The sequence below is a fragment of the Chlamydotis macqueenii genome, chromosome 6 (assembly GCF_036417535.1).
Source record: "Chlamydotis macqueenii isolate bChlMac1 chromosome 6, bChlMac1.mat, whole genome shotgun sequence".
In the NCBI taxonomy this organism is placed as follows: Eukaryota; Metazoa; Chordata; class Aves; order Otidiformes; family Otididae; genus Chlamydotis; species Chlamydotis macqueenii.
The window spans coordinates 31856132-31882615 of NC_141561.1; the positions used below are offsets into that span (position 1 = coordinate 31856132).

Here is a 26484-nt window from a genome sequence, read left to right on the forward strand (position 1 = left end):
ATGCTGATTGCATCTAACCTCCTGCTGCAGGTGGGACCAACACTCGACTTGGTCAGCTGCGGTTTGTAAAGCACAGTCTTGAAAACCTTCAAGGACAGAGATTTTGCTGATGCTGTAGGTAACCTTTTCCAGTGCTGCAGTATTGCTCCAGCTGAAAAGATTTATCTGGCATCCAATCTGAAAGGCCAAAGCTTAAATTTGGAGCTGTTGCCCCTTTTAAAATCTTCTAATAGAAATTGAAAGAGTTTCTAATATTTGTCTTGCCTTAACCCCTGAGAAGCCTCAAACAAGCTGAATGATGAGTTGAGGTCAGTTGGTGTGCATGTTGTCCCAAAGACTTTGGTTGTGATTTTTCCATAGCAGTGTCAGAGCTTAGGGACATTACACACGTTTTCACCAGTGATTTAACATCTCTGTAGGGTGAAGTGCAGAGGATGATAGCATCGCTAACAAGCCATATGCAAATGAATCTCATGCAGAAGGATTATTTCCATTTTAATTGCATTAATGTTAATCAGTGGAAGTCAGATGGATTTGCCCTCAGATTCCTTCTGCAATCCTCAGATTTGTGCTTTTTAAGAAAAGCATCTTATGCCTTGATTTTGGAAGCTGTTTTGCTATGAGCATGATTGTAAGCTTAGTAATAGTTTCAGTGAGGTCTGTGGAGTTCATGTTTATATTTAAAGGCAGGCCTTGGAGAAGCATTTTTCTGAATTTCACGTTACTGTATATCCGCAGTCCTGTGTATCTGCAGTCTTGTAACTCAGTTTTCCAGTCATTCAATTTATTCCTCTTAAAATCCCTCCCTATGGATTCAGCATTTCCTGTTTCCCAAGCAAGTGACATACAAAGGCATAGTTTGCCATCTGCTCTGTTCAGATCAAGCAACCTGCAGAAATAAGGGCAGGGAGAGTCTCATCATCTTCATACTAAAACCAGACAATAATTCCCCCCAAAGCATCCAAAACTAGCAAAGCAAGGATGATCAAAGAAAGTTCTCACTTGCTCTAGAGAAAAATCAACACAAAAAATTCTGTGGACTCTACCCCGAGAAGGGAGAATCAAAGGAATCAGCAGTGAAATAATGAGAAACAAACATGATGTGTTCCAGAAATACAAGCAGCCTCTGAGAGGAGCGGTTGAGGAAAGGGAGGGGAGGAAGTGTGCAAAAGAGAAAGAAAATACTTGCTAAGTATGAAGTCCAGCTCACCATCACAAACAGCTGCTGTCCTTACGCTGTCACCTCAAGACGAAGTGAGTGACTCTTAACTGCAGAGCCAACCAGTACGAAGGCATGTGCTCCTCTTTCTTTTCCTTGGGGAAAGAGCAAAAAAAAGTGCCATGTAAGCATGAAAGAGAACTCTGTCATTTTAGAGATTCAAGAAGGTGAATTTGAGCATCAGTGTGCCCGAGCTGCTTTTTCCTTACTCGTGTAGTAGAAGTGGCTTTAAAACATCCTGCTTTGAGGCTTGCTAAAACATGGGGGAAGGATAAGTGACTCACTAGATGGCTCTCAAGTTGTTTGCTGTATAAACTACAGAAGGATTGCTAAATGTGGCCGCAGCTCTACACTTTTTATCCTTTTCCTGTAAAAGGAAAGATTAAGTTCAAGTCTGAAGAAGTGTCAGTAGTGTGAAGGTGCAACACAGCTCAATGCTTTTGTGTTTGGTGTGGTCATCTTGTATTTAGCATGACATCAGACTGTTCAGGTGCTTAAGGACCTTTAGTCTGCGGCAAGAATGACTGCAATTGCCCCAAGAGTGGTTTTAGATGTCGGAGTGTTTCTCTAGGTGTGGCAGTCTGTGAGCACGGGATGGCAGGGGCTCCCTTTGGGGCATCGTGATGGAACAGAAATGATGATGTTCTTACAGAGAACAGAGCTAGCAGAAAGATGGAGTGAAGTGATCCATAGAAAGGCTGGTGAGAGCAAAAGCATATGCAAGGAAGCTTGAGTTTTTGAAGATTAGTTGATAAAAGCTGTTGCTTGTTTATAAACTGCAGCTTCTAAGACAGTTTTTTGCAATACAGGGAAGGACAGGTCATGTCAGAGGTGCTGTGGGGGGGAGATCTGGTCTAGTGCAGTCACTGTTGTGCAACAGGTGACTGGCGCTTATACCCTTCCATGTGCAAAGTCCCCAGAAGTTTAAAGTTGTAGATGTTCCTGTAGGTAGAATGAATGGGCCAAGGGCTGTTTGCTGCGGCTGGGAGCAGGAGACACAGCATGGCTTGCAGCCATGCAGCCAACCCTTCCCCCTGTGTCAGGGATGCACGGTCACCGTTCACCAGCATGGATGTGTCGTACTTGAGTACGTGTGCTCGTACTTGAGTCCCTACCGTGGTCCTGCCTGGTTTATTAGTCAGGCAAAGGCCGAGAGCCTCCTTTGAGACTGGACTGGTCTTGTATTTATAAGTTATAGTCTTGGTCCCATGTGTATTAATTACAGTATCCACAAGAAACACCTTCACCTACTTCACCAGTAGTGTATTGTCTTTGCTGTTATTTGTAACAGTCAATGTCATAGTCATTACTGTGAGTAGAGTAGAAATGTATTGATTTGCATATATTTTCTTTACTGATGCTGTGGTTTTATGTCTTGAACAGTAATCCACAGTGGCAGTTGTTGGGATTCATCCAGAGACTGCCAGTCGTGTCACGTCAATCATTTCCAAATTACCCTTGAGGTGTTTGTGGTTAAATTGCTTCTGGTGCCGCATTGTGATACTGGGATGCAGTGACTGCACAAATGCTGTCTGTTTTGTACTTAAAATCTCAGGTTTGTGGTGTGAGTCGACTGTGAGATATATTCAGAAAATGTGGTAATAATCTATGTGTTTGCATTACACTGGTATCGTGTTACAAGTGAGGTTTTGTGTGGAGTTCCCTGTGTTCGGTCCCTATTTCTATGAAATTATAACTTTGCAAAAATAGTGTATTGAGACTGAAAATGCCATACTTGGTAGCTAGCAGAGCGGACTCTCAGCTCCTTGTTTTATTAAAAAAGCTAATATATGTTGAAGGAAAAAAATACCAGTTTAATAATTGAACTTCATGTGCTTTTAGTTTTTGAGGGCTGCTGTAGCAAAGAGTTGTTGTTACTAGAGATATGAGCACAGTTTAGTGTTTTTAGTAGGTTTAACCAAAATTATCAATGTTAGTGAACGTTCTGTCAACATCATTAATTACTTGTGTCCGGTCTTTGTGGTTTTTGACCACTTAAATTAAATTCTGTAAAGGTCATGGTTTTCTCACATGGAATTGTTCTGAGCCTGAAACAGTTGTCTGCGTAGCACCCGTTCACTGGTCTGTCTGGGGACTCCCGGTTGTTGTCCCTACCCTATTTATAAACACACTCACTAAGTTAGAAATACTTCTGTTATTCTTCTGCTATTTATATCTGCTGTCCCTCAAAAGCTATTTCTGAGTATTACAAATAACTGAAACAGGATCAGGTCTTGTGGCAAGCCTTGACTTCTTTAAGCTCATAATATCCCTGTTGTTTTGTTTTAAAGGGTAGATTATAATTAAATGCTTTGCCAAATTGCAATATAACAGGCAATGCTTGTGACTGTAAATAATAATGTCTCAGAGTGACAGCAAAGTGAGCAGGGCTGGCAGAGGAAGGTGGGCTCTCTTATCTGAACAACTATTTGTCCAAGTAGTTTCCTTTGAAGCAGGTTAGATGAAGAGTAACCACTGGGACATAAAATTTTTCTGTTATTGATCCTAGTCTATCTGAAAAGCTTTCTATAAGTCTGCTTAAGTAACTCTCTAGGTTACAGCTTACAGCTGTGGTGTCCAGGAAGTATTAGCTGCTGTTCAGTTTCCATTCAGTTAACTGGGAGCACTGTTTAGCTCCACAGACTGTTATAACCCAACTAGGATTTGACTTATCTTTTGGAAGTGTTTCTGTCCATCCCTTCTCAACGGAGTGTGGGGTGATTCCACCTCTAGTATAGGTGTTTCATTTGACTAAGGTGTATCTGGAGCAAACTGTTCTTACAGCAAACACATGTGTTTTCCTGAATTCTCAGTCTCCTGGAAAGAATACATTCTTCCAGAATTATCTTCATGTATTTGAAGGTTATGTATTCTGAGTATCTTTCTATCTTAAAGCAATTTTTTTGATGGGCAAAGTTAAAGTATTAAAGGCAGTAAAAGGATAGTTAAAGTGGGGGACTTTGGGGAATTGGTGGTGTTTTAAAAGCGAGCTATTATTTGATGTAAGCTGATCTCTTTATTATTGAAGAGGCAGGAGTGTATGGTCCGTAGAGGGAAGTACAGCACTATAATTTCATGCAGGAGTTCTTTTGAAATTCAAATGTCAATGTTTGAGTCCCAGAAACCTTTGTTAATTCCAACGTTTTTATATAATGGACCTGAACTATAAAACTAGGGTTATAAAATGATAACAGCTATTGGCTTTTAAAGAACAGGATTATGGTTTTACGGCTTGTTTAGATTAATTAACATATATATAACTTTTTATGTGACTGTATGATAACTTCTAAAGAAGATAGATACCAGAGTTCCATTTTTGTCATATTTTTAAATGAAGAAGGAATTTCTTGCAGTTTGTATGGCATGTGGAGGAATGTCAGAGATAATGGGGCATGTGTGGTATCAAGAACACAGAGCTAGGTACAGTAATTTTTTTCCCCTATGAATGAAAATACTTTTTGTTCTGAAATGTCTCATTTTTCTTTAATGAGACAGCAAATAGTCCTGTGGTCAGGTAGAGATGTCTTTCCCTTACTGGATTTGCAGCTATTAACTTTTTAATTGCAAGTCACATACAAAGCAAGCTAATTAGCTTGTTGAGGGGAGAAAAAGTAGGAAAAAAAAAAAGAGAAATACAAGTTTTCCCTAAAGGAAACACATGAAAGCAAGATGGCAGGACGAATGAAAGAAACTGGGAAAACTCTGTAGGTGACAGATGCTATGGTGTGGTTTGTAGTACGGAACAGTTCAGAGGAAGCCTGTGTATTAATACTGTATTGAACTCAACTCTCTATTAAAGTCATATTTGCAGATACTTGAACTTACTGTCTAAAGAGATCTGTATATTTATGGGGCCTTTTTTTATAGGTAGTAGGCTGAGATGTGTTCTATCAGGAACAGCCACAGATGCCTGCTTTCAGTGTATCTGAGGCTCAGGAATCCATCAGTCATCAAGCAAAAATACTCTGATCAACATTTTTTTTTCTGATAACACAGTACAAGAAATGTCAAAAGGCTAGATCCTCAGCTGTTTTGAACTGACAGAGTTCCTCTGGGATTTCTTTTTCTGTTAAGTATTAACTGCAGTTTCTAGCATTATTAGCCACGAAAAAAATTACTTAGCTCCCTCTGGTCCTATGAAGAGATTGTATTCTTGCTATATACAAGATCCAGTCTTGAAAAGCTATGTTCACTTTGGCAATGTCTGCATGCTTGTGAAGGGTAGCCCGTTTCACAATTTTGTGCTGATTTTCAAGCACAGCTTCTCTTATGTTCATCCCATCGACACAATGCTAACAGCAAGTCTACTGTTCCTCTGTGTAGTGCTATATAAAGCCCAAACCAAGTCAGTGCTGCTTGTGTTGGGAAGTGGGAGGAGTCTCCACATTGTGTTTTTAAGTGCTGTGCTTTTTCTAATTATTTCTAGCAATTAGTCCTGAAGACTTTTTTTTTTTTTTTTAAATTTAGTTTATATGAAAGGAATCTATTTCAGATCTAGTCAGATCTATTTCTTGCATCAAACATTGTTTTCTTCTATCACTAGCCACATACCGGCATTGAAAAGTACTGTATGCTTGTGGAAGTCATTGAGAGAAAGAAATATGACGATCCAAAGCTCATAGCATTGCATTTCAGCATTTTGGGGAAGGTACATGTCAGTGTAGTAGAATGTATAACAAACTTCTATCCACCTTCATGTCATTGACTGTCTGGATAGAAGCAGCAGCAGCTGCTAAACTTTCATTGCTACGTTCTTTTCAGAAGTGGTGAATTGAGGGAAAGTAGTCAGTGACAACGGACTGTATAAACAGCAGCTCCGGAAACTCTCTGAAAAATAAAGTTTGGGTCGCAATAAAGCTGGGCAATATAGCTGGAAAGTAGAAGTCTTGGTGAAATAGATATTGTCTTACCACGGTCTCATGTAGTAATAATACATTCGCAGTGTGATTAAGAGGTGCTCAAGACTTGAGTCCTGGCTACTTAACATATGTATTTTACAATGTAGAGTGTCGAGCACTTAGTGTAAATCCTGTCAATATTAACAAGTGCTCAAAGTCCAGTTTTACGTGAGCTACAAATTCCTGTGTGTCCATTTGGGTATAAATATTGTTGGTAGGTCAACAGAATTGTTCAGTTTGGGAGGAACCTGCCGGTCCAGACTCATAATTTTTAGGTCTGATAAACATTTGTAGGTGATCACAAGTCCTGTTTGCATTTTGACTTTTGCTGTAAAGCTTGTGGTAAATAGAGCATGTTTTGACTGTGTATGTGAACTCAGCTGTGAGGAGGAGGAAGTAGGACCAGCATCAACTCCACCTCCCAAGTCCCTGGAGGCACTGTCAGCCAGACACTTTCCTTTGAAGGGTAGTTGTGAGGTGCCTCCTCTTTGTTCTGGGAGGAAGACAGTAAATAAATGTTGACCTATAACTGCAGCAAATTTAAAATAAATAAATAACCCTTTTGGCTGAGCAGGCTTGCAGGATGGATTTCTGATCCTTCTAAGTAGGGATAAGTGGTTATTTTATCTTGCAGTAAAGAAATACCTTAGCCCTCAAGGAATTGTGCTATATTTCTCAAAACCTTACACAAAACATTGCAGTTTTGTACTCTGGAACTGCTGACATATTGTTAAACCAAGTCAGAGGAATTGAACTGCCAGAACTTCCATGCACATCGTCTGGTCTGTCTGAACTGGCTGCTATAATTTCTGCCTGCCTGTGGCCGTTTCTGTACCCAGAAGTAAACCCTCATCAATCTCACACAGAAGAGTTATCCCAATGGAGAAGGAAAATAGAGATTGTTCCAGATAGGGAAAATCCCACAGGATCAAGGGCAGCCATAATTTTAGCTGTACTGCTGGGTTGGAAGAATTCAGAGGAATAACAGTGGAGGTCAGGCTTCGGTTAAACGTCATACTCTTGTTTGCAGTAAATGCAGTTTAGCAAAAAAAACCCCTTTATTTATTCAGTGGAACCAGAAACATAGTCCTATGTTCACCGTTCCTGTGTTCCAGTATAAAGTGCTTCAAGCATCAGCTCTTTTGATAAAAACTCTATTCAGACTTTCTTTGAGACAGGTTTCTGATTTTCTACAGGTTGAGAGAAAATGTATTTCAGCTATGGTTCCTGTGTGCTTTTACAATGAAGATGTATCAGGGAACTGCCCAAACTCGCACTCCGTAAACAGCAGTGAACTGTGACTCCCTGTATGCTCATGTTCCTTTCATTGTCTCTCTTTTGCCTAGGGTCCGTCATGAAGGGTTTAATGCCAGTTTTGTTTTGTTTTCCAGCTGAAATAAAGATCTGTTTTAAATACTACCATGGTGTTAGTGGAGCCCTCCGAGCTACTACTCCATGTATCACTGTGAAAAACCCTGCTGTGATGGTGAGTTTAGCCTGTTTGTTCATTGTGGTTTTATAAGATGATGATAATAACTGTCAGACAAACCTATTGATAGAAGTCTCCTAGTTTTACCATTAATTGTAGTTTTTGCAGAAAACAATATTGCCTGACACAAGTCATTCAAATTGGGAAATGCTTTTCTTGGTTTTGTATTTTTCATGGGAAAATGACATTAAAATGACTGAGCTTAGCTGAAACCTTGTATGCTAAGAACTCTATTTTGCTTGCTTTTGATTTTGCAGCTTACAGTTTGCTGTAATTTAACACTACAGTAGAAATTCTTTATCCTGGTTGTCTAACTCCAACTGAATCCTTATTGAAAGTCTCAATTTCTTGTTATTCTTTGTTAGTAATAAAAATGAAATTATTGCTGAGTTAACAATACTGGTGTAAAAATGAGACTGGAGAAAACTCTTCTCTTGCAAAAATTATTATTATTATTTTTTTAATGTTTGTATACCATTGAAATTGAGGTAATTCTCTGCCTTACTATGCTTTCGTTATAATACTTGTTCTTTTGAAATACTGAAAGTTTTAGTGGAGTTTTTTTAGTTGCTTAAATATATATTGAACAAGAGCCTTCTGAACTTGTATCCAGGTGCTTTTGATGGAAGTAATTTATCCAACAGGCTAGCTCTTCAGTTGACTTGAAGTTTCAGTGTGTTTGATTCATTGATATTAGCTGAGAAATATTTAAGATCCCATCTGTCAGGATGTTGTCTTGACAACTGCAATGTTGAAGATACTGTAGAGTACAAGTTATTGAGACTGAATAGCTTTTATTCTGATCCTGCACTTTTTCAGTGTTGTGTATTATATACAAGTGCATGTTACAGATATATGATACTGTATGTGCTATACTAGACTTAATATCTCATACCAAATATTGTTGTGGTTTTTTTTTTTTTTTCCTCAGAATTACAGACCTAGGCTATAGCATCATTTAATTGTCAGGTCCTTGTCAGATCTGACTATGGATAATATCATTTTGCAGCAAGCATATGAGCTCTTGATACTTTACAGAAGAAAATGTATTACAGTTAATGAGCTTGATAGCCCCTGTCTTTAATATCGATTTATAAACTACAGTCTGTAAGATGGCCTGACTGAACAAAGAAAAAAGACATCTCAAAGCGACCTTTAAAATGGGCTATGTGCTGCACTGTATTGTTACTGAGAAGCAGAATGATTATATTGGATGGAGAAACCATTTGAACTTGTGTGTTTCCTTGACCTTGTCATACTAGCTACCAATATTTTTGAGATTCGTTGCGCAAAAGGACATCTGAACTTCTGTCTTTGAGTGTGCATTTATTTACTTGGGAGCTACCTGAGGACCTGTCTTTTGAAATCATTGGTCAACCTGGAGGGATTAACCTGCTGTCGCTATTTAAATTTCTTTCCTTTGAAAGCTTGCACAGAGTCCTGGGTATTCTACAGAATTTACACTCCTGCTAGAAGATGTAATTTTATATAAACATTTTTCTTTGCACTAACAGTGCAGACTTCCAGTAATAGTGAGCTGTTAGTTTCCCTGATGAGAATGTCATATGGCAGCTCAGATGAGACTTCCTAAAAATATCATGCTCGGTTAGTTATATGTGAGTGTACCTATTATTGCATTTTAATACCTCGCACCCTTTTAATGATTTTGGTGTTGAGCTTGAGCACTGTGTAGTAGAGAATACTGTGTTCTCTTAGCACTTGTTGAGTCTGTTGCTACAGAAATGCTGTTTGTGGAAGTGGTAAGAGTCACAGCATGCCCACTGTCTTTTTTTTTAAGCTGAAATAAGTTATCAGCTTACTTGGATCTTTCTATGTTTTCACGTTACGTGGTTTGGTGGGAGACACGTTTCTGGTTTTCCTCATATTGATGGCATTTCACATCAGGCATTTCGGTCAGTCTTATTTTTGGACAAGCAGCTAACATTCTGTTGTGTTCATTTGAACCAGTGGAAAGCAAGGGCTGATCTAACATTGAGAAACACTGCATTACACCACATGAGAGAGCCTTTGTAGTGCAAAAATCTAAGCATGTATGCTGGGTGAAATTTTGTACTGGGCACAGAAAAAATTGAAATTGCTGTTCAGGTTGTAATGGAACAGGAAAACGGTACATAGCGAAACCATGGGTATCTCGCTGTAGATGAGGGGACACTGAGCCGGCGAGAACTAACTCATTGCTTTGATGCCCTCGTAATTTGATTACCAGCTGTCACCACTTATGCATCCATGTAAAGTCACTGGTGTAATGATGTTGTGCAGGGTGGGAAAGTCATTGTTTTGAGCACTCTGGTGAGAAGCATCTTACCCTGAGAATGGGGGTGTGTCATGATGCCAGTAGTGAGGGAAGGGAATGGCCTGGTTGCTGAGCAGCGGTGCTTGCTGGCACGGTGTGTTCCCTCACAAGACCACTGAGGCCCATGGGGACCTTAGACATTGATGGCATCACTGTTTCTTCATCACTTTGTTTGACTGCTAGGTGTGTACAAAGTATTAGAGTTTTGCAACAGGAGAAATTCCTTGTGTTTGCTAATGCTGATGAGATTCCAGTGTGCTTGTTGACCATTGTGGGAAGTATTTGAAAGCTAATGACATTAAATAGCTTAAAGCAATATAAAAATTAATGATTATGGTTTTTTCTCAATGCAAAATGAGTTCCTCATGGCTACCATAGGTCTAGAAATCATTTTTCAATCCAGTAAGTTCGAACGGCTGTTCAGCTGCTCAAAACTGCTTTATGTACCTCATCTACACACCATAGGTGTGTGAGTTTTTATTCAGCTTGGTTTTTTTTTTTGTTGTTCAATAGATCAGATGACTTTATGTTCTATCTCTAGTATTAATCCCCAGCATTGTGTTTGACTGAAGGTTTTTTTTTATCAGGCTGTGTCACCTCTTCTGCCTGGGAATGAGTGCTGTGCCTACCTGGAGAACCCTTTGACTTTAAAGATAGCTCCATCGATGTCTTAATGTCTTATTCAGCTGGTTGTGCATCTCTGTCTTGAAAGACAAATTCTTCTGCTAGTTGAAAGAGCTAGGCATTAATAAGACATTTAATACATGAGAAACTTCCTGTTTTGAAGTAGTGCTTTACATAATGAGGGATTTCAGTAGAAACCAAACCTGAAAATCTGTGAAGCATGAGCTTTTAGACCACATTCATATTTAGTTATCTGATGCACTTTTCTGTTTAAAATGAGCTTTTGTTCATAGATCTGAAGGCTTTTGTTAGTCTCTCTTTGATATGTTTGCTTTTTTTGTTACACAGTAAATGATCTATTTGTGGAAAGTGACAAAAGTTACACATGCGCTCGCTGGTTAGCTCAGTGCTTTGGTATGCATTACCAATCTGTACTGTTGATTTTATTTTACAAAAGGGAAACCTGTAAGAAAATACAGTCTCCTTTTCTCTGATTAATAGTGTCTGCACCAGCGTTAGCCTATACATGTTCTGTTTGGAAGATTGCAAGTTCTAGTGTATTAGCACTGTGTGGCATAAATAATAGATATTTTCCTAAAAACAAATGCAGTAGCTTTGCCTGTCCATAGTGATAGGCAGTAGTTGGCCAGATTATTCCCCTGCAAACTATCTTACAATTGCCTTATCATCCTCAAGCATATACAAAGCAGACAGAAACTTCTGTCGTATATTTAATTTTTTTTTCTCTTCTTCAGATGGGAGTAGAAGGCGCGGATGAAGGTGCTTCTGGAGCCCAGCATTCTAGGAAGTTAGTCAGCTTTACCCTATCAGGTAAAGAACATTCCTCTGTAGTTTTACAAATTATTGTTAAAAAAATATACTGTTTTAAATAACATCAAAGCTAGAACACTTTCCATTACTCTCTGTAGGAGCACACTCTAGTGGCTTGAAAGGTGTAATATCTTTAGAACTTCTGTTGAAAACAAGACAGAATCATGAATCTCTAGGAGTGAAAGAAATGGATTTGATGGATCCCAGCATGCAAAATTTGGAGAAATTTTCAATTTGCACAAGGGACAGTTCCTCTCAGATTCAAGAGTGGAAAACGTAGCCTCTCAATAAAATGCAAGCTGGTTCCATCACTTTGAAGTAGTAAAAAAGCAATGGCTGCAAATGGTGGCTTAGAAAGGAAAAAAAATCTTTACTTGTAACAGAGCTAAGCTGTCACTGCAGCGAAAGAGCTGTAGGGGTACTGTCTACCAGCTTCGCTTGTTTTATTTAGCACTTTATTCCACGGGAAGTCTTGTGTGAGACTAAAGCATATTCAGCTTGAGCAAAGACAGAAAAAAATTGCTTCTAAATCTTGAAGAGCTGACAATGAAAACATTCAGAGATTGTAGGAGTAGAGTAGAACAAAACTCTGTTTTTTTAAAATAGTCTTTCAGCCCTTATCTGGGATAGAGCTGATAGGTTGTATAGACTCACATGGAGTACTATAATCATAATTGTTTTGTGAATTCTGAAAAACCTGTTGTGTTTAATAGAAGGTTATGACTCAGCCTGAGGAGTCCCCTAAATTTGAAAGATGTGTTTACTGATAGGTCTGAATATATTTACCAGAACATTTTTTGGTTGTTCATTTGCATGTGCAAAGTCATTGCTTTTAAAGGCCATTACCCTTTATTTCACGCTATTTCTACTGTGTGGCTTAATTTTGAACATTGGGTAGGATTTTTTTTTTAGCTGAATCCACAGGTGTTACATTTCATTTTTGTGCAGAAAATTTTGCCTGCATGTATAAACTGCTCATCTAAATACATATGTGCCACTTGCATTAGAGTAATGAAGATTGCATGCAGCATATTGTGTACCTAATGGAGAAAGACCGAAAAATCTTGTGCTTCAGCAAACCTAAACAGAGAAATATTTTACAATTAAATTTTAAAAATCGAATATTGTAAAAAAACCCTCTTTCTTTTTGTTCTTGTTTAAGCTTGTGCTTGTTAAAGTCCTTGAGCACGAGAATATGCACCTGAGGAAATTGTTATTTTATTGTTGCAAGTCACAAGGGCTGCAGTCCTGAGATTTCTCTAGGAAGAAAAAAAGCGTTTTCAGAAAACTTTGTCTCCTTTAATATGAGAGAGGTTATCTTCTTCTAAGTTGGGAGAAAGTGTGTGTCATAGTCCAGAGTAACGTTGATAATGAGTAATTGAAGTTACATTTATCAAAGTCTCAACTTTGGGAAAGTGTGAGTTCAGTACATTACCTCCCATACAATTTTTTTATCTTAGCCCCTTCTCCTTACGCAGGAACAAAGCAAATATTATGTGATTGGGGTTTTTTTTGTGGTTTTTGTTTTTTCTTTTCAAGACTGGAAATACCTTATATCCTAGGAAAAACATCTGTAGGTGAGTTAGAAGTTCATGCTTTTTGTTTTACAAATGACTGGAGGCTAAAATGTAAATGAGGATGTTGATACTTTTCCTCCATATATTCTCTTGGGAAAACACTTGGCTTTCTGCTTTAACTGTCTTCTGTACGCTGGATCCAGTTAATGTATGAGTAATTTTAAGTTGCTTTATTTAGTAGTTTATGGTGCATTGATTTCCTGGGTAATATTTTAGGAATGCGGTACTTTGTGAACTCACTTTAATTTACTCATTTCCTTTTTCCTTCCTTCTTGTTTTGCTTTATAGATATTAGAGCAGTTGGACTTAAAAAAGGCATGTTCTTCAACCCTGATCCTTATCTCAAGATGTCCATTCAGCCAGGCAAGAAAAGTACATTTCCAACGTTTGCTCATCATGGCCAGGAAAGAAGGTCGACTATCATCAGTAATACAACTAATCCTGTTTGGCACAGAGAGGTAACGTATCCCTTTTGAGAGCTATCTACCAGCCGATGCAGTGTACCAGGCTTGCATTTTCTCTTTATGCCTTAGTCCTTACTCTCTGAAGGCGGTGAGCTTATTATGTAACTAGTTATTTAAACTGACACAGAAATTGTAGTAATTTTAGGAACCCTGTTGTTGGATAGAAACAGTTATCATCTGCATATTGAAGCTGCGTATTTAAGCTGCGCTGCTGTGAGGTTTTCATTCCCTTCTCTGCTAACAAGAGCTGGACTCACTCAGCAGCCCTGTAGATTTCTTGAAATTACAAAAATAAATTAATTAAAGTGGATTGTATGTTGTGAGAAGACTCTTTAAGAAAAGGTACAGTAAGTGAGCATTTGTGCTCAGTGATTGCAACAGCGGTTCATTTGGAAATGATGCTGTCATTGTGCATAGCAGGTGGCAAGCTTTCAGTTGTGTCAGGCAGAGGTGATGCTCTTTGGTGGAGCCTCTGTATGCACTGCTGTAGGAAGGAAAGCCCAGGGAGGCATTACAGCACCACTCAGTAAGGTGGGGGGGAGGGGGGGGGGAAGCAGTTTCGTAGAAGCCAGTTTTCCTGATGTGTTTATATTGAGCGATCTGTGCAGGTCTCGGAGAAGGAATTCGGTCCAGCAAATCTCTTTGAGCACAGACGAGCCAGGCCTTTGAAGAGAAATGTTTATGTGGGAAAAAAGGTGAAAATACTGATACAAGTCCATAACCCCTTCAGGACTGGCGAGCCATGTTCCTGATCAGTGCCTGTTTTGTAATGAGCAGATGCCTGTACTGTGTTTGATGAAGGAGATGGGAAAATTGAGTGGGCTTTGGAAAATGTTCCCACAAATCATAATCAAACCAAACAAGCAGTAAAGCAGAACAGAGCAGGCCCAGCATTAGCACTGCTCTGGGATGTTTCCGTATTGGAAAGACTGTAGATGTGTGGAAGTCTTAAAATATTAAAAAAAAATAATAATCCAAGTTGTGATCTCTATACTGGTTCTTCATTTTTCTGTCTGTCCATCCATCTACCCAGTAGATAGAAAGAAAATCTACTCTTATTTTTCCTCTTTTTTTCTCCTCCAGTTCTCCTTGGTTTTGAAGCTTATTAGGAAAGTGATAATGTTCACTGGTGCACGCATTGTATCAGCTTGCTTTAACTGCTGTATCTTCCCTGTAGCAACGCTCTGACGGCAGCAGCTTATGATCCTATTACATATGCTGTCCTGGTGGTGTGGAATTGATTCTGTTTTACATCTACTGCTTTCTGCAAAATAATTTGCAGAATTTGCAGCAAACTGAGAGTGACAAATTTTTAAGTTCTGTTTATCACAGGAACCCAGCTCCGACAGTTGCCCAGCATGAAAAAGTGTTTTTTATTCCTGACCTAATTTAATTGCTATTTTGGAATATATTTAGCTGATGTCTACAGCTGAACTGAAGAGTTCCTTTTTTTTTTTTTTTTTTTTGTTCCTAGTTCAATAGATCTTTAGCTATCCAGCCATATGCGTATTAGGCATTGTACTCAGGTTGCAGTTTGCTCAGAGATCTTAAAGATGACAGATAGTATAACCAGATGACCTCCGCTTTTCTGAGTAGGTTATACCATACTTTTTTGTTTGTTTGTTTGAAATATCTTAAAATCTAGGGGAAAATAAAAATCTTTGGTTCCTAAGCTTGCTTTCCCAAGGAAATTTGTATCACGCTGTGTGTACGTGTCTCTGTCTGCCAACATGCTTGCTCGTACTGCCCTTAACCACTTTTGAATCTTTTGGCCATCTTCAGGCAGACTTGGAATCATAGAATCATAGAGTGGGTTGGGTTGGAAGGGACTTTTAAAGCCCATCCAATCCACCCTCCCCTGCAAGGAGCAGGGACATCTCCAACCACATCAGGTTGCTCAGAGGCCCATCCAACCTCACCTTGAATGTGTCCAGGCATGGGACATCTGTCGTCTCTCTGGGCAAACCTGTGCCAGTGTTTCACCACCCTCATTGTAATTTTTTTTTTCCTTATATCTAGTCTAAATCGACGCTCTTTCAGTTTAAAACCATTACCCCTACTCCTATCACAACAGGCCCTGCTTAAGTTTCTCCCCCTCTTTCTTATAGCCCCCCTTTAGGAACTGAAATGCAGCAATAAGACCTCCCCAGAGCCTGCTCTTCTCCAGGCTGAACAGCCTCAACTCTCTCATCCTTTCCTTATAGCCCTCTGATAATTTTTGTGGCCCTCCTCTGGACCTGCTCCCGCAAGTCCATGTCTTTACTGTGCTGTGAGGGCTTCAGATCTGGGTGCAGTACTGCAGGTGGGGTCTCATCAGAGCAAGTAGAAGGGCAGAGCAGCACAGATCTCAAAGATCAGGTATTCATAAACTGCATGAAAATTAATGCTAGGCTGAAAAGAGTAACTGTAATAGTGTTTCCTCGTAGGGAAGGGTTGAAGAATGATCTTACCAGACATCAAGAAATCTTTTACAAATTAACACCATGTTGTTTAAAGGCCCTGAGGACAGAAAAAGGTTCTGTTGGAGCTTGCTGAGAAGTTTAGTGAACTTTGGGGCAAAGATCTGTAGAAAATTCTCCTTTAGTTACTGTGCTCCTGAAAGTACTGTATACACATTGTCCTTTTCAATTCCTGTCATGCATACAAAAAATTAATGCCAAGTGTGGTGTTGGAAGAGAAGTTCACTAAGCACAGCCTAGAGAGAGACACCTTCCTCCTGCATTGACCTGGCTACTCTCCTGTAACCTGATAGAGTACAGCGAGGATTGCTTCTCTTTTTGCTGTCTGCTATCCAAATTGAAGCAAATGCTAGGGTACCTTGCTTTCTCTTTTCTCATGTAGACCATGAAAATGCTTTTATCCAGTGCAGTTTCTTACTGAGCCGTTATTTTCAAGGAACAGTAAAAGGATTTGGATTTCCTGAGAGGCTAGTTACATGTGCAAAAATACAGTGTTGACATTGTTTTGCAATGTGGAAACTACTGTCATCAATCATTGCTTTTGGAGTTCACTGCACACTAGCAGCAATTATGTACGTACCTTATGAATAAAGGTGTATTGATACGGTGTCAAATATGTTCTTTCCTTCCAGAAATATTCTTTTGTTGCACTTCTAACAGATGTCCTGGAAATTGAGGTTAAAGACAAGTTTGCCAAGAGTCGTCCAATCATCAAGCGCTTTCTTGGGAAGTTAACCATACCAGTTCAGAGACTACTGGAGAGACATGCAATTGGGTAAATTAATATATTCTTTATGTTAATGTCCGTTGATCAGGGAGACACAGCATCTGACACACAGCAGCCTTTCTGGCTTACTGGCACAGACCAGCAAACTTCTACTGCATCTGTAGTAAGAAATTTAGGAATTTTAATAGCCTTATTGCCTGACTGGAAGATGTCAGTGTTTCTCACCCTGTTCTGAATGCATGTACCTGTGTTTGTGTATATATGTGTCTATAATTTGCTTTCAGCTTAATTTCTTTACACAAAAATACCACTCTCGCAAAAAAAATGTTACCCTCTGGCTAGCTAGTCAAGAAGCAAGGCGTTATAACAATACTACATGATTGTGTGCAAATTTTTTAGAAGAAGCATATTTTGTCTCACTTCTTTTAGAGTTCAAGTATTTTTAATTGTCAGTTTAAGAATCAGAGATTTAATATCTGTTCAGCTAATTGGCTAGAACTGCAAGGCCATGACTCCTTATTTTTCAGAGCGCCGGTGGTACTACACAATTAAAATTTCCTTTTGCTATTAATAGTGCACTGATGGGACTCAAAATTCACCTCTTTGTGCTATTTTTAGAAAAAATTCTCTTCACTTTTTGGTCACTAACTGTTACAGTATAAAGATGCAAGTAACTTAAAAACTCTTCAGATGCTTTATACTTCATGATGGTTACTGGAGGAGACTGTAGTATAGTCAAGTGGATGATCCAGTGAGGCCTTCATACAGCCACATGCACTGAGAAGAGCCTGAGACTTGGTAATGAGGCACTGTGACACAGTGCAGGTGTGAAGCAAATGGCTGGAGGTCTGCAAGAGATGCAACAGTGTGTGCAAAAATTTAATTTTACATGTAAGACAGAGCAGTAGTTGTAAAGTATATTATTTTTAATATCTTCTTACATTTATATGCTATTTTTGACAAATTAGGAAAAATAATTCCTTGAAAGACAGTGGGAGGAACTGAATTATTCAAGTGTGTGTGTATAGGACTTAACTCAAAGTATGCTAGAGTTAATGTGTCTCCATTAACTTTAAAAGGCCACTAAATGAGGCCCATGGTGAAATTAAATGCATATATTCTTCCCTGAAAGTTTAAGGGCATGGCGGTATCATCACACTTTTGCACAAAAAAGCGAGTTATAAACGACTGGCCTCCTTTTTCACAGATATTCCCATCAAAGTAACAAGTTGCATAAATGGAGAAAATCAAATTCAGTTTGAAAACAGTTTTCAGCTTTAAGTTTCCAAAGTGGTGGTTACTCTGGTAAGTAAAGTAAGAATAAAATTGTAAGAGTAGCTTAAAATTTTGATGATGTCTTCTAATACAGAATTTATTAAAAAAAAAAAAAAAAAAGCCTGCCCATTTGTTTTATAGTGGTACCCAAGAGCAGTTCAGGTGTATATACAGTCTTAACTTTTCTAGGAAATGCTTCATTTTTGAATTTCAACAATTTGTGGTAAGTTGAGCAAGCAGCTTTTTCTAATAAATTTGCACACTGCTAGACACTCAAAAATAGCATCATGATACAGACTGGTTTCAGAACCTGGTTCAGGGTGTTCATTTCCATGATAAACCCCAAAATGTTTTTCTGCTCTGGGATTCCTAGTGCTGTGAAGTCTGTAAATTACCCATTTGCTGTGTTCATCAGTTCTTGTCTATTTTTTCTCAAACCAGTATTCTGGAAGACATATCCTGTTTTCATCTTCATACTTCAGTTCTGTATATTTGATATACCAAGTCTTTTTAGGAAAGGAAGGGCTATATAATAGGTATAATAAATATGTAGCAAGAATATAGGTAAGTATTCAGTTTGGTTTTACCCTACTCCTGTTAGAACTGACATTAAATCAGTCTTGCAGATATTTTTGCCTCTTCATCTGTAATTTATTTTTCCATTTACGGTTTTTGCCTGCCAATCAGTTGTCAGAGTTTCTTTTTCGTAGACATGGTAAAGACAGACAACATTTCACCATAAGCTTTGCACAGCAAAGGAGTGTCTAATGTAGACGTGAAGTAGAAATGTACCAAATGAACATTCAACTGCTAATTCTTTTTATTTTGTTTTTGGTCAAGCAAGTAAAACATCTTAGAATCATAGAATGGTTTGGGTTGGAAGGGACCTTAAAGATCATCTAGTTCCAACCCCGTCTGCCATGGGCAGGGAGACTTTCCGCTAGACCAGGTCACTCAAAGCCCATCCAAACTGGCCTTGAAATCTTCAAACAAGAAGATTTGTTCTTCGTTTTGGTGATGTCGAGGTTAATTGAAATCCTCTGCTGGGTTAACATGTGAACTTGAAAAATTACATGAAAAAAGTCCAATGACTTATAGTACACCATATGCTTAACTTGCCCTTTTATGTATTAATGATCAGTATTAATGAATGAAAAGGTAAAGAACCAGCCATTTTTAGACAGACTGCACTAAAATTCTGCCCACCTTTAGCTGTCAATGTAGCTCCCAAGTTTGTGCAACAAAATGGCCAAGTGGCTTTCTGTTTCATGGAAGATATGATAAATTAACATGAGAATCGCCTAGTATTGATTCAACTGAATACAGAGCAGACTTTATTCATGTCATGGCTTTCTCTAATCTTGAATGGCCTAGAGTAATATAAACCTTATGTAAAAACTGTGGAAATCTCAGATGGCGATCTTCTGAGGACACCCCAAGTCTAGCTGAGAATTGTAATTGGAGTACAGAGCGATGAATCTGTGGCGGATCCTGGAGGCACTACTGTAATGATTTGATTTACTGCAGCACTTCTTTTGCTATAAGTTAATGTTCGGATGCAAACTGCTGCAGCTTATTTCAGTAATGACCTTGCATTTGTTTTAGCCTGTTGTTCATGTTGCAGTAGGAGTGCTCCCAGTAAGGGAGAGGTGTTTATACCAGTATAAATTTATTTGCATAAATAGCAATAATTTCCTATGGAAGTCTTCGGAAGCCCCCTCGTCTCCCTTCAGCTTTCCCAGCTGTGCTTAGAGGGGCTGGGGGTGTGAATTTGGCTGTGCCTAATAAGAATTTATAGCCTAGGATTTGATTGTAAGTCTCAAGCTATTACAAGTACTTAATCAAATCTGAGTCCCACTGAATTCAGTAATCTCTAAGAACATATTTGAAGTTAAATCCAAGCATTAATAGCTTTTCTAAATAGGAATGCAGAAGTGCTTCACTGGCTGAAAACTAAAATGTGAAGAAACTATCTAGGAATTCTGTGTACAGTAAGAACCACAAGGGGGCAGAAGATTTTAAAAAAAATGAAAGGTTTTGTTAATTATAAAACTTACTTTGTGAGTTGAGGGAAGAAGGAGATTAGGGGAAAGGATATCCTTCACAATTTGATTTCTTTAGGACTTAAGAGATTTAGGGATGTACAAGAGTTGCTAGGGCACAGTCTGTATTTGGAAATGATAAAAAATAGTCTGTTAGGCTGTTTTATGTTAACTAAAGGTATCTTACACCATCATTGGTGTATATGCTTTTCCATACAAGCCAGAGTATGTGGCTGATTTTAAGTTTCTGATAGAAATTACAACCTGTCATGCTGACTCTGATCTGATAAGAGCCTCTGATACAAAATACTGGAAAAATAAAACTAGTTAAAATTGTAAAAAAACCTCAGTATACCTTTGTTTTTGCAGAGACCAAATTCTCAGCTATAATCTTGGCAGAAGGCTCCCAGCTGATCATGTAAGTGGATACCTCCAATTCAAAGTGGAAATCACATCATCTGTTCACGAAGGTGAGAATTTCTCAATGATCGGGATCTCCAGATAGTTATATGGAGAGTTTCTGTGTATTTCTGTTTCTAGGATTTTCTGTGATAATATACTTTCTCATTTGTGTACAGTGCCTCTATTATAGATTTTTTTTATTGGAATTAAAAGTTTAGAGATGTCAGATACTGCTTTGAAGATGGTAATTCCAAAACACTAACGCTTATCCTATTGTTTTCCTATTTTGTTAGATAGATTTTAAATTAATCTGCTTATGAGTCTCATTTTATGGGATAAATTGGGTAATTAAATTCATTTTTTCTCTTTACTCTGTAACACCTTTGGCTGAGATAATCAGTTGCAAGTTAGATTCCACATGTGTTCTCTTCCTCTGCTAGTGTGCAAGCAGATGACTCTGTCCTGTCCCCCTTTTACAGGACTCTATCCTACTTGGAACCAAAAACTTTTGTTACGGTTATGAGAATACGTGTTTCCATTAGGCAATTCTTTTATTTCCCTTTTTTCCTGTTCTGAGGGCAGCAAGTGGAACATGGCTGGTAGAGTTACATGTTTATCACATCATATGTGTCTATTTAGATGTTTATGATCTTAGATTCTCCTTCATTAGACTTGATATAATCTATTTGGTAGTGAGATATTGCTCTGTCTTCTAACTTGATACAACCTTCTTGCCTCTTTTTGTAGCCATGTAGTCCTGTATCTCATTATTATTTTTGCTCTGTCACCGTTAAAAAAAAAATGCTTGTATTTAGTCCTGTTTGTGGCCAGGCACTCTAATTCACAGCCTTCACTGGTAATTTTTTTTTTTGCAGACATTTACAAACACATCTGGATTATTCAGCTCTGTGCCTGTTTATTTCTCATGTGAGGAGTTACCATGTTATCTCTCAAATGAGATGGCTTATTTTCATTTCCCTTTTTTATGTATTACCATAGCATACCTAATATCTCATGAACTTTACTTAGGTATATTCCCGATCTTTATAGTGGAAAGTCTTATGAATTAACTCAAAATAAATATTGTGTATGTAAGTTGATATCGGTATACAATTTGTGATTCCTCTAGTGATCTCAGATTCTGGTTTGCATGCTGCTAAGGGTGTAATGACAACCAGTGTCAGTGACTGACTTTGTGTAAATCCTACTTTTGGGTATGAGAGATATGCTGTAGAAAACTGGTTCCTTGGTTGTCAGACTGGTTTTACTGACAGTTTAGCAAGATGCTTGCCAGTGCTCTGTCTTTTGAAAGCAAAATGGGAGTCTTTTAAGTAGTACTTTACACCTTTAAAATTTTCTATATCCTACAAGAGTATAGACTTATACAGAGAAAATGCTGTAATTGTTGTTAAATGTTGTTGATGCCTTTATTGTTTTAATTGTATTTTCTTCCCTTAGTTGTATGATCAAAATAAAGAAGCATCTTGCAAGATGTGTATTTTTATATCACTTCTGTGATCTGTGGTGCAGACAAAGTAGAATGAACGGTCTGTTACTGCATTATGTTTCACGCTCAGTCTTTGTGTCTCTGCAGATGCTTCACCAGAAACAGTTGGCACTTTGCTAGGAGTGAACTCTGTAAATGGAGACTTGGGGAGCCCCTCTGATGATGAGGACGTGCCAACAGGACATCATGATACATCCACAGTGTGTTCTAATGGTCCAGTCCTCGAGGAATCTTCTGGAGAAGCAATCTTGAGGCATCCTTTAAGGACTAGTGCAACTCTGGAAACAGACCAGGACGAGTTGACCTCCGGTACTTCAAGATCATCACCTACCAGAGGTCGCCAGGACTCACTAAATGACTATCTGGATGCAATAGAACACAATAATCATCCCAGACCCGGGTCGTCTACCTGTGGTGAGCGTTCACGTGGAGCCTCCCCAAAACTGAGGAGTAGCTTTCCTACTGACACGAGACTTAATGCTATGCTTCACATTGACTCAGATGAAGAGGAGCATGAGCTACATCAAGACCTGGGTTTTCCATCTTCCTTGGAAGACGATGGTGGTTTAGTAATGCTTAATGGTGCTACAAGAAATGTTGAAAGAAATGGTTTAAGTTACTCAGCAGATCAGGTAATGCCTGCAGAGAATGAAAACGTTTCAGCTTCTGAAGCTCCTTTGCAATCAACTGATGACCAGCAAGAGACTGTCCCAGAGCTTCCACTGTCACAATTAGCAGGAGGTGAAAGCCTGCAAGATTCTCAAAATGAAGCACCAGCAGACCGGACTGGCAGTGAGTCATATGCTGTGCAAGAGGCAGATCAGCTTCCTAGCAGTGCGGGTACAGGAGCTGCCGATGCCGCTGCTGGGAGCAGAAGGGGCGTTAGTGAAACGGAATCCATTGATCAAGGGTCTGAACCTTCCCAGATGTCATCAGAAACCGAACAGAGTGATCCTGCTCGGACAGAAAGCGTCAGTGAGGCTAGTACCCGGCCAGAAGGAGAGAGTGATGTGGAAGGGGCAGACAGCTCTTGTAATGAAAGTGCAACTGTGCGACGTTCCTCAGTTGAAATGCGCTGTTCTTCTTTTGAAAGTGGCAGGTTCCCGGAAACTCCAGCCTTTTCTTCTCAGGAGGAGGAAGAGGGAGCTTGTGCCATTGATACAGCTAGAATTGAGCCAGGTGCTGAAACACAGGACTCTACAAGTACCTCTGGTTCTCTACCAGCAGTACAGTTATCTCAGGAGGAAGTACAGGAGGCTGAGGTAGGTGAATTACAAGACCAAGAGGAAGCAGAAGAAATCTGGCAAAGAAGAAGCAGCCTGCAGGCAGCAGCTGCCAATAGCCAGTCTCAGGATGAAGAAACTGAAGGAGCTGAAGGAGCTTGTGAGGGTGCCACAGCACAGGTTGAAGGAGCTACCGGAGGTAATAACTGCAGGAGGCACTTTCTGCAGCCAGTAAAAATTATTTTTAAAATTAACATCTGAAAATAAAGATCTTCATTTCTCAGTTTCATTATCTTTCAAGAAGTTTTTTTTATTCCTTTGAGATTTATTCCCTTCTTTACCTCTTGGGGTTTTTAATTTAACAAAAAACTGAAATCTCTAAGATGTTTATTTTGAAACTGGATATATTTCAGTTCTTGAGAGAGTAATGAGAAGGAGGATGAAGAGGAGGAAAAAATTCCACAGTATTACTCTGCTGGCTAATCAAAATGGTAATGGGGGGGAAATAATCTCAAAGCTATGAAATGCAAACTAGAATTTATATTTATTTTTTGGCATGTTTATGGGGGGAAGAAAATATATGCATATATTAGCATTAAAACACAAGGGTAATCAAAAGAAAGGGAAAAACAAATAGAATTGTTTTTTAGTCACACTGCAGACTGTTTATCTTCCCTTTCCCAGTCCCTTATCTGTGTAGACATATCCTAGCACAGCTGGAACCATGGGAGGAGGGGAATGTGTTACTCAAGTTAACACTGTGAAACTCTTACTGATTTAAAAATTATTTTAACAGTTGAGAATTTTGTCTCACTGGAGGTAGAAATGTGTCCCTAATGGATTGTTTCCAAGCACATTTCACAGCGGATTATCCGTTCAGTTTCTTCAGGGATTGAAGTAGATCTAATCAAGTGGTGCAGTCGGATTGGATTTCTGAATGTGTCTTTTGTAACATTTTAAAAGTTTTGGAATCTATTAATTCCTTCTTTTCCTAAACAGCTCTTTCATTTGGAAAGAATAATTTTGGTATTTATTTGAGATACTGTCAATATGTTATTTTTCATAATTTTCTAGATGCTGGGAACTCGTTTTTGTTAGGTGTCAGGCTGCACTGTGTTTTGAAGATCAGTGTGGCTGCAGCAAGGAATGTCAATGGACAGTTCACCTCCCACACTTACAGCAGGTTTCTGTGGTGGCCAGGCGGAGCTTTGTCCTTGTCCTTTCCTGGGATATGGCTTTGGCACACGCTGTTATTTCTGTGTCCTGGATTCTGCTGGTCACAGGTGGATGTGGTACGTCCCAAGAGGTTTTCAGGACCAGGACTGCAGCACCTCCCAAGGAAATCGCTTACCCAGAACGTTAGACATAACTTGTTTTGCCCCCCAAAAGAAATGACTCATAGATATATCCTACGATAACGTAGCCCTGCAGAAGCTTTAGCATGTCTTGCTCTTTTTAGAGGCAACTCTAGGGCTTCCCCACATTGATTGAAAAATTAATTTGTGGACATTTTGATTACAGGTTCTCAAGCCAATGGCCATCAACCCTTGAGGTCGCTGCCTTCAGTACGTCAGGATGTTAGCCGGTACCAGAGAGTGGATGAGGCTCTACCACCAAGTGAGGTTCTTCATACTTTAATTGGGGGTTAGGCTGCCTGGATCTCATTATGGAGATCTTATTATCTTATTTATTTTTTTGAATGTGAGAACTGAGAATGAACAACTGAGAAGTTTTAAGTGAGGAGTGATGATTATGAAGTCTAGTGCTGTTTTGTAAAAAGCATTGTGCTCAGTCTGCAAACTATCGGGATGTGTTATGATAATTATACCTGGTGTATACAGACTTGCTAAGTGGCATATGCTGAGAAGTAGGAAGGCACGGTGCTGCCTTTTCAGTACGTGGTGCACATGGATAGTGAGATGACGTGATACGCTGTATGAGAAACTTAGAGGGAAAGATGTCAAGCATTCTGAAATCTCTGAATACTTCTTGTATGGTGATGATTAAAAAAGAAATACGTAACATCTTTAAGATCTGCAGATTATGTGAAAAGTGTCTTGTGTTTTCCTTGCATTTTTTGAAGCAGTGTGATGACTTTTTGAATAAAAATAAAATTGAGTATTAAGCAACAGTTAGATGAGCCTAAATTGACAGATAAATTGTAATTTCTGTAATGGATATGAAACATACCTCACTCCCAATTGTTGGACTGATTCATTTGCTTAAACTTGGGGTGTGAAAATCTCTTTAGTATTAGATATTTAAAGAAAGCAGAAAGGACCAAAAAAAAGCTACACAGCTAATAGGCAAAAATTGCTTTAAAATAAAAAAGCAAAAAAAAAAAAGTTAATTTCAGACCCACTGAAGTCTGTGGCAAAGTTCTGTTGCTTTAAAGGAGCTGAGGATTCAGATATTTAGTGTAAAATTAATAGTTACTTATTTCACAGTATGGAATGGGACTGTGTTTCCTCTGTAATTTGAGAGAGTAACTGGAAGGAGTCTGATAGGAAAACACAGATATAACTGTATGTTGGAAAGCCAGGGTGATAAGAAGACTTTGCTCCTGGCTGTATCTGTTGCAGTCAGTGCATGTAACAAATTAGTCCTGCATGCAGATCCTTAAGTTAATTAACTGCCACCTCAGTAAACCAGTATTATTTTTTACAAAATTGTGCCTGGGAGATTTCAGTTGTGTTTTTATAACTTTTCATACTTAAAAAGACAGAGAACATTACAGGAAATACTGAGAGATCAGTGTAATAAATGAGAAATGCATAGAGATAGCTTTTATAGTATCGTGATTTATACATGGATTGCTTTTTGTGTGTCTCAGAAGCAAACTATATGCTACACTAACTATTTGTAAAAACTGTTGGAATGTAAGTGGAAAAGATTGGCCTGTGTGGTATTCTAACATTTATGACGTTCGCTGGGATTTGAGAGTCATGCGTGTGCATGCATATGCACATCGCTCCTTCATAATCCAAGACCAATGCAATCTTTATATAGATCATTCATTTGCTATTGTGAATAAAATCTTAAATAATTACTGTTGCTTAGATTAAGTTTTTCTCTCCAAACCTCTACTTTGGGATATGTAACAGTTTTAATATTTTGATAGTGGAAAGTGAGAGAAAACATTTAGAATATGATTTTGAGTTATAAACTGTAATTTCTTTGTAATTTGGGTTGTATGTATGTATTGTTTCACCAGAATCTGAAACTAAGAAAGAAAAATAGATGTGTGTTTTTCAGTTGTGTGTAGGTTAAGTTAAAGAACAAGAGAAGGAATTGAAATATTTGTCTAGTATTTCTGCCTGTAACATGCAACATTATGCTCCAGTTCCTGCATTCCTAGGGAAAAATGGACAACTAAGCTTGACCACACAATCTTGATGAATTACAATCCTGCAATTCAGCAAGCTAAGTTACA

General features: G+C 38.6%; 1 protein-coding gene across 5 annotated transcripts in view; it reads left to right on the top strand.

The window, feature by feature from the left end:
- HECW2 (HECT, C2 and WW domain containing E3 ubiquitin protein ligase 2) overlaps window positions 1-26484 on the top strand; it is a 184344-nt gene that overhangs the window by 108223 nt on the left and 49637 nt on the right. For all 5 annotated transcript variants that reach the window (XM_086751466.1, XM_086751467.1, XM_086751468.1 and 2 more), the window contains 7 exons: window positions 7509-7603; window positions 11300-11375; window positions 13241-13410; window positions 16508-16650; window positions 20289-20389; window positions 21916-23250; window positions 24573-24668. In XM_086751466.1, the coding sequence (XP_086607592.1) occupies window positions 7509-7603; window positions 11300-11375; window positions 13241-13410; window positions 16508-16650; window positions 20289-20389; window positions 21916-23250; window positions 24573-24668 (2016 nt within the window). The remainder of the gene's footprint in view (window positions 1-7508; window positions 7604-11299; window positions 11376-13240; window positions 13411-16507; window positions 16651-20288; window positions 20390-21915; window positions 23251-24572; window positions 24669-26484) is intronic.